The 22,958-nt window shown below is 36.8% G+C and overlaps 1 protein-coding gene across 2 annotated transcripts in view; it reads left to right on the forward strand.

Annotated features, from left to right (window-relative positions):
• LOC122812201 (transforming growth factor beta receptor type 3-like) overlaps positions 1 to 22,958 on the forward strand; it is a 715,443-nt gene that overhangs the window by 517,666 nt on the left and 174,819 nt on the right. For both annotated transcript variants that reach the window (XM_044084533.1, XM_044084534.1), the window contains exons 8-9: positions 459 to 659; positions 7,684 to 7,992. In XM_044084533.1, the coding sequence (XP_043940468.1) occupies positions 459 to 659; positions 7,684 to 7,992 (510 nt within the window). The remainder of the gene's footprint in view (positions 1 to 458; positions 660 to 7,683; positions 7,993 to 22,958) is intronic.

Raw genomic sequence — 22,958 nt, forward strand, 5'->3', positions numbered from 1 at the left:
CATTTGGAGTTTGAGTTAACTTGTAATAAAGCAATGATTTTTCTATGGGGGACATATTGAGAGTCAACATGTAACTGAATGTTATGTCACTAGAAGTCTCTTTCCCCTTTTTCTGATCACATACAAGATAAAACCAATATATTATATATGCAGATTCTGCATCCAAATAAAATGGTGTATACGAAGACTGGCATAAAATGCAGTCCATTATAAGACCGCCCGTGGTATCTGGGATTGGTTGTATTTTCATTATACAGAATTTGTAACATCATAACACAGTGATAAGAACTTCACTGTGAACTTTGGAGCTGTTATTTCTTGTCTGATATTCAGCAAAAGTTTTGGTTAAGCTACCTTGCAAAGTAAAAAAAAAAAAAAAAAAAGATTATTTTAAATTCTCTAACTCACAGCAGAATACTATTGTCAGACATTTTGAAATCTGTGTTTGTCTTTTCCAGTTTAGCTGTGTGTATCCTACATTTGAACCACCAACTGCAAGTCTGGAGGATAAACCGAATGAAGAAGAAGTAGAAGCTGTGAATTTTCCTGTATTCCTGAGTAATGCTCTCTTTCGCCTTGATCTGTATAACTCAGAGCTTTTCACTCAACGTCAACATGGCGCCTATAAAGTTGTAGTTAATAGCCATGTGTTTGTAGAGGTATCCTGCCCATTGTAACATCTTATCCTGTTTTTTTTATCTGTTATAATTGTCACTATATTCATTGCCACTTTATACTGACAGTCAGACATTATGGTGTTGTACTTAAAATCTTTACGAGTATAATTTGTTTGATGGTCTAAAATCAACTAAGGTAGGATACATGCTAGGAAAGAGCAAATTGAAAATCTCAGATTTTTTTTAAGATGAACTTATTAATGCTTTTGTATGTGTGTGTTTTTTTCTTTCTTTCATTTTTTTTTGCATGTGTCTTAAACCTTGTACCATGCCCTTTACTAACTCGCTCATAATCATTTCCAAATTTCTCCTTCCACTCATACCCTCATAGCAATGGGTCTATATCATATGAGAGAATCGCACAAATTGTGAACGCTCATAATATCGAATGTACCCGACCTCGAAGTGCTTTTTCTGAGATTGTGGTACAGTGAAGAATGGGATATTTGCCCTTTCCTCACTGTAGTGCAATCTCCGAGTTGGAATATATATTTAGCGGGGGGTTATGGGGGGCACAGCCCCCCCGCAATAAGAAGTTTGAGGTATGGTATGTTCGATATTATGAGTGTTCACAATTTGTGAGATTCGCTCATATGATATAGACCCATAGCAATAACAAACCCTTCTGGCTTCGTCCCTAGGGATAGGCTGCTAATCAGGTATCCCCCAGATGGAGACTAGTAATCGGCCTCCTCAAAGTCTCCTTTGTAAGTGGTTTTCACTAGATATGTACCACATAAATTAAGCTGTATATCTTGGACGATTTCGTGAAGGAATGAAACTGAGATGTAACCTAAGTAGCTAGGTAAGCGTACTGCTCAACAGGATACAGGGTATCTGTGAGACTGGAATTTTTGGTGTACTTTTGTACATCCACCGATGCTTTATCTATCCATTAGTCATCCCTTCTGTTGGTCTGCATTACTAGTTATACCATTCACTTGCATTGGCCGTAACCTAGAAAAGTGACAGGCAGTTGCACAACAAACCAAAGGGGAGCATTGTAGGTTTCCCTACTGAATAACTGTTGACTGTTATAGGGTGTGCTGTTGGTTAGATAGATCCAAATTGTTTACATACTCTATGACAGATGGCAGAAGGCAATAAGACCTTCATTCCCCCACCCCCATTAACAGGAACCTGGGGCATTTGTGCCACATCTGAAATTACTGTTCCTGTACCAATCTTGATTTCTTCTCTTACTTTCCTTTACATGTTTCTCATATACATATCATTGCTTAAATGTATTTTTACATCATTATTTTTGTAATTTGTAATCATGACTGTCCTGCTTTATTTTAAATTCTGTACTCCATCCATATTGTGCTTCATGTCATGTGTTTGATGGTGAATTATCTTTGTAAATAATGTGATATAAGTAAAATTAAATGATATATTGTATGCCAAAATGTGTGTGTGTGTGTGTGTGTGTGTGTGTGTGTGTGTGTGTGTGTGTGTGTGTGTGTGTGTGTGTGTGTGTGTGTATCTATATAGTCTCAAAAATGAAAAAGGAAAAAGAAACAGGACCACCACTCTACTTATTCACTCCACTCAAATGTCTATAGCTGACACAGATTGTATGCTTGAGACATATTTTTCTATAAAACACACTTTGATATTGAAAGGATACTGTGTCACAAAGGCTGTCAAAGACATTCAAATACAGGAAGTAAAGATCCCCTGGACAAACCTCTCAACCTCTTAGTATAAGAATTCTGGACAAAGACAAAAATAATGGGGTGACAAAGGCACCAAACCAGGGATAAATTTTAAATTTTACTCTTATAAACTAAAGTTGCTAGAATAACAGGTTTGGGATTAAAACATGTATTTTCTGAAGGATATAAAGAATGAAACTCAAATGTCTGCCATTATTTGGTGATTTAAATCCTCCATAATTTACCAGAAAACCACAGATTTGTATGTAGAACAGACCAAAATTATGAGGCAAAAATGTGGTTATTCTGGAAACTTCTTGACAGTTCAGAGGTACACCAATGGGACATATCTTTAGTTTGTCAGTTTGTGTAGCTACTATATAAAAATGAGAACATCAGTAAAGGAAGCTGTGTATGGCATATATCTATTCTTCCTGAGTACATTGGGTAAGATAGTATGTTATTATAAATTTTTGGGTTCCTGCCTTCCCAACTAATGTAATTAAAGTACACTGTGAATAGACAAGGTACATAATGTTACTATCAGCCATGTACCCCTGAATAAATAAGCAGAAAAATGTCATTATTATCACAACTGGAGGCTGAAATGAATGCTAAGAACCCGGAAAACTGAGGGGCAATATGCCTTTTTGTGACATGAGACACTAAGAGGGACAATATGCCTTTCTGTGACATGAGACACTGAGAGGGACACTATGTCTTTTTGTGACATGAGACACTGAGAGGAACAATGTGCCTTTTTGTGACATTAGACACTGGGAGGGACATTGTGCCTTTTTGTGACATTAGACACTGAGAGGGACAATGTGCCTTTTTGTGACATTAGACACTGAGAGGGACATTGTTTCTTTTTGTGACATTATACTCCTTGTTCCTGTTGCTCTGTTTTGGCTTACCAACTCTAAACATACAATGCCCAGAATTCCAAGCAACAGTTTGTCACTGCCTATTTTGCTACTAAGGTATGTATAATAAAGCAATATTTTACAACAAATACTTTTGTTAACTACCCCCACCCTTTTCTTGATATGGAGGCTCTGCCCTCGCACCCAGTCCTCTAAATATAGTACCTCCTAGGTCATTTGACCTCGAGAGAAAACGCAAGTATGTTTATTTCTTTCACCTGAGTTGGTGTGACCAAAGAGATAGTATATGCAGAGAATGGGGTGTGGGTGCAGATACCATATTAGGGAGGAGGTGCTGGGCAACAATGCTTTTAAACCTTTTGTTTGTAGTGGTCATCCGGATTGGTAGGATGTTGTGTTTGGCATACTGGCCATCAGCAATGTTTGTCAGGAAATCAATGTAGACCCATTTCTGTGAAATAGAAGGAGTAAACCCCTTATATTGGGATTAGCAGAAAGAGTTTCAAAGCAGAGAGTTGACCAGTTGTAGGTGTAATTAGTAGAAAAGCCTACCTAAAGAGATACTAAGCACTGCAGTTATTTACTTTTTTTTTTATGCTTCAGTAAGGGAAAGGTCACTGGAAGTCATTGGGGAAGACAAATTTATACTGCAGCAAAGAGCAAGTAAGTTAAAGTATAGTAAGATAGGTAAACTGGAGAGAAGTTTTGCAGTGGGTATATAGCATAGAATAGACAAGAAGGATGGGAGCTCAAGGGAAGGCCATGTCTTCTAGTATAAAGAAAGTTACCAGGGAACTTGTTAATTCTAGTGGGAGTGTATGTACTCGGCCCCATTTATTACAGAGGGATAGGATAGCTATGTTAGACATAACAGTAAATAACATGCATTATTAATATGCCTCTTTCTTGTGGTCCTTATTAGAGTAAACCTCAGCCTTGGATGTTGTTTGCCTGGAAATGATGGTTTGATTGATGCCAGTTCAGTGTAATAGTTGAGGGAAAGAGATAATTAAAGTAAGACAGAGAGGGTTTGGCAAAAATAAGAATAAGCAGAGGAAAAAAATACAAGTTAGGTTAAGGCAAGGGTGATATGAGAGTAAAAATAGGTTAGAGGATATACAATTAGTTGAGGAACAAAGGGTAAAGACATAAACAGTCAATAGTAAGTTAAGGAAATGTTTGCTTAATCCCAATGTTCTGTGAGCTTGCTCTAACATACACACATGGCTTTTGACAGCACATGTGTTTTGTGTGTGTGTGTGTGTGTTTTGTGTGTGTGTGTGTGTGTGTGTGTGTGTGTGTGTGTGTGTGTGTGTGTGTGTGTGTGTGTGTGTGTGTGTGTGTGTGTGTGTGTGTGTGTGTGTGTGTGTGTGTGTGTGTGTGTGTGTGTGTGTGTGTGTGTGTGTGTGTGTGTGTGTGTGTATACGTTCAGGATTGTAACATCTTACAACACAATTAATTTTATTATTCTTATGGGAATAGCAGTTTGGCCTAAACTGGCATAGGGGACTGCTTGGGAATAGCATGATTTTTTTGATTCTGTAGTTATTGTATTCTTTAAAAATTGGTTCATCTACAAGCACTTGAGTCATAGGTGCTCAAAGATCACTGTCTTGAAGCCAGGGATTTGGGCATCTTGTAGTTCACACAGGTTGCTGCTCACACTCAAGCTTAAATATGAGTTTGTCCGAGCATCTGCTGCACCTTACCAGAGCACGTTACTCCAGTTCAAGCAAGGTAACCCTGGCGAAGGAGGGAGTGGAAGGGGATGGGAGTGTAGATTAGTGTTTTAGTCAACAATTGGGAGGGGAGTTAGGTTTAGGAAGGGGGAGGAAAATTTTAGGATTAGGGAGAGGAGTTTTAGGGTTAGGGAGTAGGAGAGTTTAGGATTAAGAAGAGACTGGGGAATTTAGTTTTAGGGAAGGGAATTGGAGTTTTAGAGTTAGGGAGTAATCAGGGATTTTAGGTTTAGGCAGGGGCAGTGGAGTTTTAGGGTTAGGGAGCAATAGGGGATTTTATGTTTAGAAGAGGTGTGGAGTTTTAGGTTTGAGGAGCAATTGGAGATTTTAGGTTTATAGAGGGGAGTGTAGTTTTAGGGTTAGGGAGTGATCTGGAAATTTAGGTTTATGGAAGAGGAGTTTGACAGCTAGGGAGTGAGGACTCCAGCAGTAGTGTAGCTAGGGTGGGACGAGAAGGGCAACTACTCCTGGTGCAAAGTAGTGGGGGCACAATCTGGATCTCTCTTTAACACAGTACTGGCTTTGAAATGCCAATATTGTATTTGCAGTCAAACCCAAGAGCTGTAGCGCTCTTTTTTTGTGATTTAAACTGTAACAACCTGCTTGCTACATCATAGCAAGCAGTTTGCTACATGAGTCCTGTAGCACTCTGTACAGGAAGATATAGCTCTCAACTGTCCATCTTCAAAATGAGGAACACTACCTCTCATAATGTGTAACAAATGGGCAAAATGCGGAGCATCTTCTAACAACTTACTAGTAACTTAAACTGAGAAGCTCATAGGATGGTTAAAATGGGATACTTTATAGTTATAAAGACTTCTTTTGATGTATTAATATGATTCAGTCCTATTTATCGTGGATATTAGTTAAAACATTTCTAAGAATGAATATGTGACAGATTCTTTCATTATGGAACTCAAGGAACATGGACTTTTTTATTCCCAAAATGAGGAACATTCCTCATAATGAGGTACACTTGAGAGATTTGTAGGCAGGGTATAAACTGTAGCAACTGTTTACTCAATCCCTCTCTCTTCCCCATTAAGGCAGATGATTTTGATTTTTTTTTTGTAATAAAGTATAGAAAAAGTGTTGGAGTAGGGCACAGAAATGGGACCTGAATGTCTGGGGCAGGAGGGTGTATTTTATGCATCTGACCACCTGGTAAGTTTGCCAGTAGAGGGAATAGACTATTTTTTACATTTCAGAATGCTTCAGTGATTGAAATGTGGGATACAAACTTAAGAAATTTTACAAAATTTTATTTTTATGAAATTGACATAGCAGTACTGCTGGACAGTAGGAATGCTAAAGTGATACATATAGAAACTGTGAATTTTATGTGCATTTTTTGCAAAGTCTGCAGTGGTATAAATACTGCACAGTCTGATGCCTGGGAGTAGAAATTTCCCTATGAAATAGCTGCATTAGCACACATCAGCACTATAACTGCAAATGCTTACCCAGGTACAATACATTAGTAAAATATCTACTGCACAGCTTGGAAATGGTGTGTAGATGTGTATAAGACAACAGCTAAACACAGAGTAAAATGAATTATTTTGGACACTTGTTAGCTGAATGACTGTTAAAGATGTCCATATTAGAAATAACCTAGCTATGAGGTTATGATACTATAATATAACCAATTTGTAAAAAGGATAAAAAAGAAAAGGTCCAAGCATTTCATTTTCCAAAAATCAACAGGCGCATAGAGCAGCAGTGAAGCTAATATGATTTAAAATAAGTAAATTATAATATTTTGGTTAGTAACTTTTGTTATTGGTATACTTACTGGAATAGAAAGTAAAACTCATGGGGCCAGATTCCAAAAGAGTTGCTCTCTGTATAACTGACTTACTTTGATGTAAGGCCTATGAAAAAACAGGCTTACTACTGGGACCAGATTCCAGAAGACTCGCTCTCGGTGTGGTCACTTACACCAACAGCAAGTCTTTTGGAATCAGGACCATTTTGAAACTTGAGTATCACTACAATATTTTTTTTCAGAATTAAACATATGCTGAATATTCCTTGGGGTTAAGCTGTTGGCATTATCCACTGACTTCAGTATAATAGTAGAGTTAGAAGTAAAGGATGACTGACATTGGACTATTAAGTCTTAAGTATTGTGAAATGTATAAATTATTAAATCATTTCTTTTTCTGAAACTATCAGTGGTTATGTAGCCACTTAATTCAAAATAATAAGATAAGCAATCATGCTAGCTACAAGAGCAGTTGAGAGACCAGTTGGCACAATGGTTAAGGTTTTTGCCTCCCATGTACAAGGTACAAAGTTTGATCCTGACCTCCAACCAATGCCTGTTTGGAGTTTGCACGTTCTCCCTGTGTCTCCATGGGGTTTCTCCCATGTCCAAAAAACATGCTGAGTGTTTCCATCTCAGACTCACCAATGACTGGAACTGTGAGCAGCAGCACAGACTCTACATGGTGCCTTATAGGGGGAAGAGTTGTACACACAAACCACTTTGGGCTTCTATGGGCTTCTACTGTGGTGTGCAGTATCCTCAAGATAAGGAAACGTGGATCACAGACTGAATGCCGTGGCAGGGCTAGCCACTTGATGATGTAAAATATGGCTCTAGGTGACTTGGTCATATTGACTATCTGCAAGGGATGGATGTAACATTGTAAGTTCTAGATGTGGAATTCTGTACACCTAATGTGATCAGTACTTTTTTTTCTGCTGATTGTAGGTCACAATGACACTCAGGAGTGCAAAGCTGAGCTTCACAATCTTAAAGTGTTATCACTCACCAGCCTCAGACCCTGAGCAGCACACAGGCCATGCTCTGATCGAGAAGGCATGCCCATTGGATGAATCAGTCACATTCTATGCCACCCATCATAGAGGCCTGCCTATTAATCCAACCTCTCAAGAGCATCAGAGATTCAGTTTCCTACTCAGGCCATTGTACAATGATTCCATTCAGTTTCTGCACTGCAAACTCACCATGTGCCACAAAGGTATCCAAAGGAACAAGAATTCTCCAAGCATTCCAGAGGTTTGTATTTAATGTCATTATCCTACCTGCAAACTGAAAGACAATCTGGAGATAGCTTTGATGAGTATAAACAATTAGCAACATAACAATGCTAATAATACCTCTTCAATCATTTTGGCTAAGGTATGCAGGACTTAAGCAGCTTGTTTTCTGAAACTTTCACAGTCTACCTACCCTACAACTGTACCTATAATGCTTCTTAAACTTAATTCACAGTGTTACTGCATGAAATGTTTATATTACAGAGAAATTGTCCCAGGCTGCTTTTACCGTTTTTTGTTCACTTTGATTGCAAGTGTTGACTTTTTTGTCTACATTTACACCTAATTTGACACATTTACGCATTTCCAGGGTGACTTTCCTGAGGTAAATTCATTCATTTTTTTTTTTATGTTTTACCTTTTAATCACCCCATCCACCCCCCACCCCCCCACACACACACTCTTTGGAGCAATTTGTCTCACCTTAAGAATTATATTTTACTTTGCTTTTTCAGACTATTACATTTCCTTGTAATGTAATTTATTTGTTTAAAAGTGCATCGTCAGATATAACGGGTTACGCATATTACCTTGTTCCTGTTTCAGTCAAAATTCTTTGTAGCTTCAGATCAAAAATTATTTGGTCAAATACAACAAAGTGTTCAAAGAACTGCAGGCTCGTGTTTTATCAGTTTAAGTAAATGGATGTTCTCCATTCACTTACACCTACTGTGTGGTATCTGGTTTTGCAAAGACTGTCAGTCAATGAGCACAGTGGAAGAGTTTCTCATTTTCCCCACTGTTGTGCAATCTCACAGTTGGCATATATAAGCAGCAGCAGGTGTGAGGTCCTCATAAGATGGGAGGTGTTCGTCTATTAAAAACCTCTGTTTTAACTGTTTTTGAGCTTACTTTAAGAATTTTGTTAGGGTCAATGAAATCCTGTGGATTTGAGGTTTTCTGCTTCAGTGTACTAGTGTTCAATTGGATTAGGAATATAGATTTTGATATATGTGTGTGTATGTGTGTATGACTGATGACAAAATACTGAATGCCATTTTAGTGTTATCAAATTAGTGAAAACAATATGAAAATTTACTACAATACAAAGATTATACCTTTTTGCACATACTTAAATTACAGAAAATGCACTGCTCACCCCACCTTCAGCCTACCCTGCCAGTATACTCTCATGCAACAGTCACTCAGCCTTGGTCAAAGCAGAAGGTGTATGGTTTTGCAGAAATACTGATATGCATAGACATACTTAACTATGACTAAAACAGGGATTGTCTGTGTTTTTAGACAGAATTTTTTATATCAGTCAGTATATCAGCAGCAATATATTTGATAAGTCTTTGTCTGAATAAGGAGAGATTTCTGTTAAGACACGGAAACATCCTGTGAATGTTATCTAATTTCTGGAGTTGTGTTTCAAGTGTTGTAAACATCTGTAGTACCCATCCATTATCTTACATCTGGACAAGCATACTTATGCATCGTGCATCTTTTCCTCATACTTTTGACCTTGGTTTGCCCAAGACAAACAGACTTTTATTGTGTGGGACCACTGTGGTGGGATTTTTCACTTTTCCCTACTATTGTGCGAGCACAGAGTTGGTACATATATGTTAAGAGCTGTGCAGGTTGGGGGGCCTGCTCCAATTGAAATATACTGTTTGTTTTTCTTTTATTGTACTTTACAGTTACAGTTTATGATTTAGGAAAACCAGTGAAATATAACGAAGTATTGTGGCTCAATTTAACATAGATAAACTGTACTTAGCCATATTGCTCTAGTTTATGACCAAAAAGCCTGGAATCTTGTAGCTTCTGAAACTGATATATGAGCCTTGAGGTAACAGACTGAGAAGACAGGAGAGGATCTATAAGGACAATGCTACAATTTCTTCACTCAGCTCCTTCTTCACGTAAAAGGCTAATAAGAGACATTAACTCAACTATTAAGTCTGTCAACAAAAAACTTGGCACCCTCTATAGAATAAAACCCTTTCTTACTCCTCCTGCAAGAAAAACAATTGCCCAGACTCACCTCATTTCCACCCTTTTCTATGCCTCTGTTATATACACCAACCTATCCCAAAACAACCTCTCTAAACTCTCTACCTGTTATAATAGCATAACTAGATTCATCACAAGCTCACCCTTTAAAACTCACCATTGCCTTAACCTCAAACAGCTTGGCTGGCTAGAACTTCATAGCCACATACTCTATCAACAACTACTTATTACTCAAAAGATCCTATACCACCCTAATAATACCCCTATCCTCACTAATCTTGTTACACCTTATACGAATCTACCTACACTACGCTCTGCTAACAAACTTCTAGTCTCCTCTAATAAAGCTAACAACAAAGCTGGGGATTCACTCTTCTCAAACACTGCAGGAAAATTCTGGAATCAGCTTCCTGCTGACTTAACTTCCCTTGCGAAAAGAAACACCAAAAACGAAAATTGCAGCCAACTGGAAAATATCTTTACTTCTTAAACAGATTCTGATACCTCGGCCTTCGCCTTCATTGCAATAAATTATTCTAAATCAAACCAGCTTATATATACACCAGTTACTTCAATCAAACAATCAAGTAAATACATCAATTAAGAAATTTAGAAAACTTTTAAACTTGTCACAGCATATTATTATAAATCTTTAATATTACTTACACACATTAATATAATACTTAAATTTCTAAATTCATACCATTTGAAAACAGGGTTTTATAATTTATTATAAAATTTGATTCCATTCTCAATAATTTTTTCTGAAAATTAATGTTTGCCCCCCCCACCCCCATCTGGTTTTGCCAAAACACTAAATATAAAATCCTCACATCCACCACCATGAAATTGATGAAAATGATTAGCTACTGGACTATCCAACCTACCCCTCCTGATGTCTCCCAAATGTTCCATGATTCTTAGTTTTATTTTTCTTTTAGTCTGCCCTATATACCATTTTCTTATTTCACACTTACAACCTATTATATAAATTACCCCAAAGGAATTACAGATGAAATGATCAATGGCATTATATTTAACGCCATTTATTATACTACCATCCAAATTCACAATTTTACTACAAACTTTGCAATGTCCACAAGCATAAGCACCTGCATTACTAGCTTTAACCCTCCTGCCTTTGTACCTAACAAACTCTTTCAAAATACTGCACCTACTATAAGGGAAAATAATATTATTGGGGATAATAGTTTTCAAAAAATCATCATCAATAACTATAGGCCACATATTAAGTATTATTCTTCTTAATGTAGGTGAAAAAAGTGAATACCTGTTAATAAAAAATATTTTGTCTTTAACTTCCACCTTATTGCCATCATCATAGGCTGATTCTAGAAATCCTCCATTAACCCTAGCATTCCCACTTTTTTCACCAACACCCTTTTTACCTAAGTATTGGTGATCACTTGAGTACAAATTTAAGTCTCTTTCAACCTTGTTTCTATGTAACAAAATATTATCCCATCGATATCCTCGATTATTTAATTTTTCACAAATTACATCAAATTCACTCTTTATATTCCTAATCTCTGAAGTATTAGCAGCAATTCTTTTAAATTCTCCCAAAGGTAAAGAGTTGGTCAACTGAACACTATGCATACTAGTAGCATGCAAGAAATTGTTTACTGCCGTGACTTTGTGGAAGGGTTTATGTTGCATCTTCCCATCACTACCAACATAAAACTCAACATCCAAAAACTGGATTGACCTTGACTTCACTTCAAAAGTAAAGTCCAAACCACAAGAGTTTAATTTCAAAGTTGATATAAAGTCATTAAACTCCATTGAATTGCCCTTACACAAAAATATCAAATCATCAATGTATCTCTTGTAAACAATCACATTTTTTCGAAAAAAAATTTGTAGTGTACAAAAATGAATTTTCAAAAAACCCCATGAAAATTATGGCATAAGAGGGAGCAAAACTAGCACCCATTGCTGTACCTTCCCTTTGTAGGTAACATTTTTTATCAAATTCAAAAAAATTGTGAGTAAGACAAAATTCCAATAGGGAAATGATATATGCTGTTCTAGGTCCATCACCCAAGAGTTGATGTACTGCATCTAAACCCCATTTATTACAAATAGATGTATATAAAGATTTTACATCAACACTTGCCCAATAAAAAATGTCCTGCCATATGATTCCCTTGAAATTATCACAAACCTCCTTTGTATTTTTAACATGTGAAGGAATTCTTGTGATATGTTTCTTTAGAACAGAATCCAGAAAAATGCCCACATTTTGTAAAAAGGCCCCTTTACCACTAACAATTGGATGCCCTGGGGGATTATTCAAATCCTTATGTATTTTAGGTAAAATAAAAAACTTTGCAATACTAGGATTTTTAATATATAATTTTTTCACATCCCCAGAAGAGAAGAAACCCAATCTTTCCCCTCTGTCCAATAAGTCATGTAGGGCACTATTGAATTCCAATATAGGATTATTCAAGAGAGAAGCATAAACATTATTATCTGCCAAAATGTTTAAAGCTATTGAATTGTACTTTTCTTTATTAAATACAACCCAATTGCCCCCCTTATCTGACTCCACAAAAACATAACGGTCACTGAGCTCTCTTATTTGGCAGAGTGTTTGCCACTCTTCCTTTGTTAAATTAAAATGCATTGCCTTCTTTTTGAGCAATCCATATTCCTTCATAACTTGTTTTTTTACAACATTTTCAAAAATATTAATGGTCTGATTAATTTTAGGAGGCAAAAAAATCACTACTATGTGGGACCTGAGGAACATCAAATTTACCATAACCAGTATTATATTCAAAATTCAAACACGAAGAATCATCTGCCATTTCATAAATGTCTACTATTTCATTTTCATGCAGAGAAATATCCATTAAAGAACTATCCATAAATGAATCAAGTGCAAATGGTTTTTGAGCTTCCTTGTTACAAAAGAATACCTTCAGATGTAATTTTCTACAAAATTCCTTGACTTCATTTAAAATTTCAGCCAAACAAGGAATATGCATAGGAACAAACTTGGTCCCGTTACATAAAACACTTTGCATGTTATTTGTAATAGTACAATCAGATAAGTTAATAATATCCAAAACGGACTCAGAACAAACATTAACATCAGACATTTGAGAATCAGGCATTTGAGTATCAGGTGATACCCTGTTTCCAAATGGTATGAATTTAGAAATTTAAGTATTATATTAATGTGTGTAAGTAATATTAAAGATTTATAATAATATGCTGTGACAAGTTTAAAAGTTTTCTAAATTTCTTAATTGATGTATTTACTTGATTGTTTGATTGAAGTAACTGGTGTATATATAAGCTGGTTTGATTTAGAATAATTTATTCCAATGAAGGCGAAGGCTGAGGTACCAGAATCTGTTTAAGAAGTAAAGATATTTTCCAGTTGGCTGCAATTTTCGTTTTTGGTGTTTCTTTTCTTTTGGTTTATCTACATGTGTTTTTTTGCAATTTAACTTCCCTTGCTTCTACTTCTCTGTTTAAAAAACATCTCAAAGAACATCTCAAAGCCCATTGGCTCTGTCCATGCACTAACCCAGATTGACATCTTTTCTCACTTCTGTCCATAACCCTATACACTACTCCTATAACCTTTACCTCCAAATTGACTTACTACTATTGACTCTTACTCAGGAATTTTAGATTAATATATATATTCTTTTCCCTTTTCTAAGACTTGCTTATACCTTCTACTGTGAGTTGTAGAACTGTTTAGTTTAATTTCCACTAAAAGTGTTTAGTTTTACAAATTTATTTTATAACTGTTCTCTATCAGAGTGCTAACTCTGTATTGTACTTCTCATAGTTATATTCATTGTTAAATTTCCCATTTTTTTTGCTTGGAGCTTTTCTCCCCGGGCCTCTACTGAAAATGGACATATATCCAACTAGACTAGCCCGGTCAACAAATGTAAAATAAAATAAATAAATAAAGACTGTCTTCTTTCTTCCTTTCTAATCAACTCCTATACAGTCATTGCCAATGTTTGATGCACTGATGCTTTCTTTATTAAATGCCCCTAAATTTAATAGAGTCAGAAAAGCTAAATTACAATAGTAGAATAAACAAATAAATAAAACAGAGTGGAATGTCAGAGTGACAAAATAAACATGCAAAGAAAAACACTCTTTAAAACAGAATTACAGTGACTGAGATATATATATATATATATATATATATATATATATATATATATATATATGTGTGTGTGTGTGTGTGTGTGTGTGTGTGTGTGTGTGTACATATGTAAATATATATATATATATATATATATATATATATATATATATATATATATATATATATATATATATATATATATATTTACATATGTAAATATATATATATCTATATATATATATATATATATATATATATATATATATATATATATATACATATATATATATGGGTCTCCTACACATGATCGAAATTTCACAAAGCCAAAACTTTCATGGCTGGGACCATATGATCAACTTTTGAAATTTCGATCATGCAGAACAGGCATCTCCGTATAGTGTGGAATTGGAAAAGTCCCATCTTCTGCATTGCCGTGCAATCTCGGAGTTGGTACATTTAAATTGCAGGGGGTGCAGGGGGTGCAGGGGCTTGCACCTGCTAGCAACATGTAGGTAAGTTTTTGTTTTGTTTATTTTTTTTTTACATGTTCAAAATTTGAAAAGTCAAACATATGGTCTTGGCCATATGGGTTTTGGCTTTCTGAAATTTCGATCATGTATAGTAGCCCCTATATATATCACACATGATGTTTGTCACATGACTACACTGCTCATTAACACTACTCCAAATAATTATAAATACAAATATAAATGATAAATGCAAGTATAAATATATATACATAATTAAATAAACAATATTACATTTACACTTTCTCCACTATTACTACACATCTAATATTAATATTTTAATTTAAGCTGGAATTTCTGTCTTCAGTTAAAGAAAGCTGCTACCTCAATTCCCAAACCTCTAAAAAATGTTGATAATACCCATATCCAGTTATTACATGATCTAATACAAAAGAATGCAAACTTTTTAAAATCAGTACATTGTGTCTTTGTTTAGCTAAAACACTGGAACAAAATGTGTTAGGAATAGCCGACCCTTGTTCATTAATTCTTTGTGAGATCATTCTAGTGGTTTTACCCAAGTAGAAGCTCTCACATGAACAAAAGGTGCTTAGTAAACAGCCTGAATAGACTTGCAATTATACTGCCTTTTAAAAAAAATCTCTCATATTGTATGTTTTAGAACAACACTTTGACCACTATTGATAAATCTACACATTTTGCAGTCTTTACAGGGATTAAGTACCAGAAGGACTTTTACACATATATGATGAAACACCATTTGATTTTTCAATTATTTTTTTAAATTTGTAGTCCTTTTGCAACAAAAATGTGGAGAAGGACCTAAAACCTTAGCTAACTGCTGATTGCCACTGAATACTTAAATTAAAACTGATGATATTTTAATAGAATTGGCATCACAACTGGTAGGAATAAGAAGTGCTGCTATATATGTATCATTGATAAAATTAACTTCTTTAGGAACAAAATCAGTGTATAAAAGAGGAAGAAAAATACTAACCCTTTTCTGCATAACTTCTAAAATAATCTCACCTAACATGGTACATGAATATCCTCTATCTATAAATATTTTTTTAAATTTAATTCACTCTTAAAAACTTTATCATCATGGATTATTTAAGTTAATCTAATAAAATCGCCCCATGACACTCCAGTTCATGTAATTATGATGTCGACTTTTATAATATAAATAATTATTAATAAATGTCCTTTTTCCAAAAATGTTACTGTGGTTCATAGTTCATAGGTGTGTACTAAGCTAACAAACTCAAGTACCTTTTTAAGCCTAGCCATGCATCTCAAATCTCTGACAAGTTCTGGTACCCTTGATAAGTGTAAGCAGGGGTCTGGTAAATTAACCATTTACAGGCTGCCTGTGTCCATTAGTGACATAGGTGACAAAGCAGGGATGAATTTCTTATTTGCCATCCAATTGTCTAAGTTATATGTGAATTGAGTTAACAAGGAACTCTGCTTCACATGGATGGAGAGCCTGTTCCAGAGAAGGGGTAGTCTCTTGGATACATACCTGTCTCTTCAGCAGATCCTATTTATATCACAGAAAAAATTAAGACTTTAGAATGGGTAATTCTGGTTCTGTTTGTTTTGCATATATGCAGGATGTCCATCAGAGTGGAATCTGACAATGCCCTATATGCCAGGCATAGATCTCACCTCAACAGCCTGTAGGAGACTGAATACAGGGTTAGGGCCTTGAGGTGGTCTGCATAGGACATAGGGGCTACTAGCCTAGGGTTCTTTATAAGCCTAGCCCCTAGGGCATGGCCAAGCTTTGCCCATTTTTTTTTAATTTTGCTTTTTTTTTTTTTAGTTTGCTGTGCCTCTGTCTAACAGTGACACAGAAGTGAACACCGGGGCACTTGACAGAATCCACATCCACTCATCACTCATGAAGTGAGCTCTTGAAGAAAGTCAATGTGGACTCTGCCTAACCTGGACTGGGATTTTTATTCCAGAGTGAGATTTGATTGGGTTATGAATCTGTGTCCTATTTATTGTTCTATTTATTTCAGCAAGTCCTTCAAGTCTCTTAGTAGCGTAGGATGTGATTTTTGATTTGAGCCGTACGGCATCTATAATTCTGATTTGCACTATTTATACGCCAGGTCGACTCTGAGCAGGCTCAGAGCCCACTGAGTAGAGCTGGAGTTTCTTTAACCTGGGCAGCATATGGCATCTGTTTACGCCTTTGATCCTCTTTGGGTGAGTACTTTTTGGGGTCTTTCTTTCCAGTTGCTGGTGTCTGGTAAGGTACATCCCAAAAGGGTCCCAAAGGCAATATGGGCCCTGATGAGGGATGAGTAAAGAGGGATATGATGACCTCCCTGATCTAGATGTGAATCTCTTCATGATTAGGTGGGCTATATAAAAATGTTTTTCTAACTAATGCCCGAAGGTGTTTTTGTGAGGTCCAGGTAGGCTGTGTACCACCTTCCTCTTCCCTCCCCTCCTTGGTGACTGTTTCAAGAAAAATCAACCAGGTAAGGATCTGGATCTGCCTTAACAAACTGCAAACTGTCTGTCCTCAGGGTCCCAGGTCCCTTATATCTGAGGTCCATGATTCCATGGATCCCATAGCTTTGCAATGCCCAAGCTAGTCAGGCTTATTGTGGGGCGATAGTCAGGATCGTGAGGCACCCACCACTAGGAGAGGGACCACTGCTGTTGCACGCCACTCTTCGTACATACACCTGTAGTGGGCTAAACTAAGACACAAGTTTTATGCGTTTGGGTTTTTAGCTCTCTTTGAGTCATGCAGACGAGCCCGGGACACCATCTGATGGGATTTGGTCTTTTGGGTCTTGGTTTTGATCCATGCATAGATGATCCATTCCATAGAGAATGAATGCTTATAATGGAAATTTCTGCTGTCTGGGCTGTTTTTTCCACAGGCAGGGGGCTTGAATGATTGATTTCCGGTTGGTTTTGAGGTGAAATTTGCTTTAGAGAAGTTTTTCACTGTGGTTTTCTGGGCAGGGGGGGTTGGGATGTGAATATATCCAGTGAGATTAGTTTATGGTCTGATCCACCCAGGAGGGATACACTTCTGCTCTGGGGCATAGTGTCCCATGTTTGTGATGATCAGGTCCAGTTAGTTTTTTCTCCTCTTGTGGAGTGGTAACAAGTTGTTCCATAGCATTTGAGTTTATAAATTCTAGGAACCTTGCACTGTTAGAATTGAGACTTTAGAATGGGTAATTCTGGTTACTTATGCCCTGTATTCTTTTATTGAGAAACCTCTTTGGATGTTGCAGTTGTTGGGTGTGACTGGTTAGGTACATACCAAAGGGGGGATTGTACTCAATGATAGGTTTAATGAATGCAGAGATACAATGGAACAATGACCTCCTTGGACCTAGATACCATACCTTTGTTTATAAGTTGCACAACATGGAATGATTTCTTCACTACTATAGACAAGTGATGGTCAAAGACTAGATTACTGTTTATTTGTAACCCCAAGTCCCTGACTACTGGGTTACCTCTTAGGGGAGTGGTGTCAATATAATACTTTTCAGGGTTGTATGACTTCCTGATGGATGATATTATGTATTTCTTGAAATTTAGTTTCAGTGCATGGCCCTGATACAAGTTATTTGTTTGTGTCAATCCTTCCTGGAAAACATTTGTGTCAGAGAGGATTCTATGACTCTCCCAATTTGCAATCATCTGCAAATTTAGTCAGCCAGAGGCCTTTGACATTGACCTTGACTTCAGAGAATAAATACTAAAAGGAGCGGTCCCAGCACTGATCCCTGTGGGACACCACTTGTGACCGGAGGCGGACTTATCAATTCTAATTTCTTGGGTCCTATCCACTGGGTGATATAAGGGTTTACACCTAATCTCTTGACTTTGTCAACAATGTCCAAGTGGATTATTATATCAAATGCCTTGGCTAGATCAAGGTAGGCAGAGTGAACTGTTTGCCCTCATCCATTGTCTTGGTGACTTCCTGAAAGAAGTCCACCAGGTTAAGTAGCCATGATCTGCCCTTGACAAAACCAAATTGGGCTGAGTCCAGTGTCTGGGGGTTTCCTATGTCATTATTGATCATTTCATGATACTTATTTCCATGGCTTCACATATGAGACTAATGAGACACATGGGTCTATAGTTTTCAGGGTCTGTAGATGGCCCACCTTTGTGCAGAGAGATCACTGTTACTGTTCTCCATTCATGAGGCCTAAAGCCTGTTTGGAGGCTACAGCTAAATAGCAATTCCAGAGGGACTGATATGTCATGTTTCATGCCATTTAGAAGACATCCTGGAATATTGTCTGGGCCTATTGATGTAGTGTTCTTGAGAGCATTGAGGACCTGATTCCTAGTGATAGTATGGGGAGTTATATTTGATAGAATTTTCTGAGAGGAGGTTGAGGGAAAGAGAGGAGTAAAGTTAGAGCTGAATTTGTCAGCCAGTAGGTTTTCCATATCTTCTGGCCAAGTAGAGGTGGGTTCATTGACAATGAGCTTTGTACACAATTATGTATTGCCTTTGAAGTGGTGGACACAGCTAAAGAATGCCTTGTGGTTGTACTTAGCTGGGGAGGTCAAATTTACCTCACATTGATCTTTGGTAGACTTTTATTTGTCCACTGAATTGTTTGTTTAGTTTCATGAGAGTGCTTTTATCCTGCTAGGTGCTATGCCTCATACTTTTTGCCATGATGTTATGAAACATTAATAGCCTGTTAAAGCACATTTGCCAGTATCCAAGATCAGTTCAAGATCTAAAAAAATGTACAGTTTTGCCTTTATTCAAAAATGTGAAAGATAAAAACTCTGTGGTACTATTTAATTCTTTTAAAATGTCAAAATTATTTTCATTAAAATCCCATGTAAAAATAAATCATCAATCTATCTTTAGTAGAATGACACATACTTAAAAAGATCCAAATGCATAAATTTGTGCTCTCAGCAACTCATAACCAAATTAACAAATGTTGGGGCACCTTGCCCCCCATAGCAACACTTTTAAGTTGATTGTATATTTAATCTTGAAACATAAAATAATTGTTACTTAATATTGAACCCAAAAACAAACAAATGTTATTAATATTAGGGGCATCAAGACTCACATACTTAAATAAAATCTATCAAAATCAGTACCAATATTTAAATAGTGGATCTCCCAAAAATGGGCAGGATTTTTGGATATTTTAGATGTTGATTCTTTGCACTTGTGAATCATTCAAAAATGGTTCATAAATTCATATACTATAGCAAAGGTCTGGCTCCACAAAGTGCAAAGATATAAAAAAAGTACCCATCAAATCCCCTATTAATGGAAGATATATATCCACATCAGAGTAGTGGATAGTCTGTCCTTGACTTTGTCTTTAGCAGGCCACTCCTGAGGTCTAGGTGGTGGCTACTGCCATGTTATTATAAGAAGCTAGTTCCTTAGATAAGTTGAATAATCAGTGATGATAACATTTTTGAGAATTAAGTTTATTTTTAAAAAATATATTTATATATGGGGATATTGTAGCATTGTCGACTCACAGCAAGACGTTGTCGCATTCGATTCTCAGCTAGACCGTTTTCTGCGTGGAGGCATGCGTGAATGGGCACGCCTTTGTTGAAGGCTGTGCATCAGGGCTGGTACCTCGGCACATAAAAATCCACTACTAATCATTAGCGGACCGGAGTTCCGCTGTGGCAACCCCTAACTGGGATAAGCCGAAAGACACAACAACATTTGTATACGAGGATATTTATGCGCTAAGCTAGATGAGATCATTTCAGAATTTATGGAGGAAAGGATTGGTAATTTATCTCCTATTTCAATGCCTGTTTTTGTTCCTAAAGAACTTAATTCTATCAAATAGTGTTTCCCCATATGCGTTTATATGACTTGTGTGACATTGATTTTACTTTTATAACAGAAATTTGGCTAGGTTCAAAATTTAACTCTGGCTATTCTGCCTGGTATATAGTGTTTGAGGGGTTAGGGAGAAATGCTTGTGGCTGGGATAACATTATGCTTTATATCTGTGCTTACACTGAGAGAGACATATATGACATCACTAATCCCTGTTAGTATGTTCTTGACATAAGAACAAACTGCATGCTTCTCCCTGCTCATCTTCTACCAGATGATTTAGTGGCATGTCGGAGGAGTTTACTGACTTCATTTTCACCGCATTGTTGGAATGCCTGGAATACCTGAAATGATTATGTCATTGTAATTTCAACATCTGGGTCAGTGATGAGTCAAAGACTTATCCTCAGATCTGGGGGCATAGAGCTTGTTACAGTGATTACCACTGCTAGCAGCAATAATGGACATTCACCTGACTTAGTATTCCAGCTGGGGGTGGTCTGCTCTTCCTGGCAGTGGAACCAGTCTCCTGGTCAGAACACTATCTGGTTTATTTAACTTTCATGCTGCTCACTTGTTATGTCAAAGCACAGGAGACTGAACTGATAACTGATGGTGATTGTGTCTCTGCTTGACCTCATGATCTGGGGCAGCAGTTTTGGCTTATCTATCATCTGTTCCAGCAGGGCTCTGTCTTCCACATTCTTCACCTAGTTTGCCTTTAATCCATGGGAAAATACCAAGAGAATTGTCCCTCTGATTTTTTTTCCTTTTAAGGATTGATCCCTGAGTTATGGGGTACCTCTGGGCTTCACATCAGAGCCACTGTTTTTCACAATATATCTATATATACTTCCATGTTGGGATAGCATTCAAAAGTGGGTTTGTGGTATCACAGTTATGCTCATAAAACCCAATTATACCCCTCCTTTCCCCAGACATATCTATCTGCTCTGGCCACATCACAGGACAGCCTGGATTCCCTCTTTAATTGGGTAAGGAGTAGTCATTTGAGGCTCAGCCCGAACAACACAAAGGCACTGTCCATTCAAGTAACCTGCAAGCACTGCAATATTCCAAGTCTTTACCCAGTTACAATCTATAGTGGAAATAAACTGGAGTTTGGGTCTTAGGTTCAGAGCCTGGGCATGATCTTGGATGATAAGCTGACAATAAGGCATGAGGGGTCAGCAGCTATTAGATTCTTCTTCTGTCACCTTTGAAGTACCAAAAAAAAGCAAAGAAAAAAACAACTGGGACACATTACATTTAGCAAAAATTAATTGGGTCTTGAATCTAATACATGTACAAGATATTATCAAAACAAATCTGCCATGAACATTTTTGGTTTGAATATGCCTTAGCAATCATGGTCAGAAAAAAGCCCAGTCATACGTTTATGTAATAAAGAGTCAAAAGTCAAAATGTTGGTATAAAAACTGTTTTTATGTAAAATAGACATTATAGCAAGAAAGCTGAGAATAAATATTCTATAATAAATTCCATTCACACATGCCAGATAATTCAAAGTAAATAAACACTATCCTGGATGCAGGTTTGTAAGGAACAGGCAGCTATAAGAAATCATCTAATTAGCTTCAATTTCAAAATGCAGTTTGGCTGCCATATCACAGTGCTTTGTGAGCAATGCCACAGTGCCCAATAGCACAATGGTGATGTAATGCAATTCAGAGACACGATAAAGCCACATGCAACGTTTCATTAGCAACTCACTAGTGTCTCTGAATCAAACATTGTGTGTTTCCACTACCAACTTAAACAACAGTTGCACAGACACTTTCAGATATGAGCATATGTGCGCACACACACACACACGCACACACACACACACACACACACACACACACACACACACACACACACACACACACACACACACGCACATACAGTACTTGCCTCCAATGTGCTCCATAATGGTTGTATGCATTTGAAAGACTATGCACACTTATTTTGCTTAGCTCCCCAAATAAAGCAGTAGAGATTTTCTTTGAATCCCTCTATTGTGCTATTTTGATCTTGGAGAAAAGTGTCAAGGAAGTGTATATAGCTTTGTAGCATTAGCTGCACTCCTGAACTGCTACATTTGCATGCAGTTTTCACCAGAGAAATCAGTGACTGGAGCTTTCTTACAGCAGCAGTGCTACAGAAATCTCTGAATTGCTCTGGCAAAATGCACAGAGCAGTTTTTCTACAATTAGGATTGCACAGCACATTATGCATTTCTGAATCCAGCCTTTATATTGTTGTGTTCATTGAGGCCTAAAAGTTTATCTGGCTGCAGCAATAATTGCCACTGCAGCTCATAGGATTCAAACAGACTTTCAGTCTCCTGTTCTGCAGTTCATGCAGATATGCTCAATCATATAAACAATAATATATTATACCATGTTTGTAAAAGGCATTGTTTTTGTTCTAATGGCATATATTTGTTCATTAATTCTTGTGATAAGTCTAGA

The sequence above is a fragment of the Protopterus annectens genome, chromosome 9.part0 (assembly GCF_019279795.1).
Source record: "Protopterus annectens isolate FY-2018-M chromosome 9.part0, PAN1.0, whole genome shotgun sequence".
Classification (NCBI taxonomy): Eukaryota; Metazoa; Chordata; order Ceratodontiformes; family Protopteridae; genus Protopterus; species Protopterus annectens.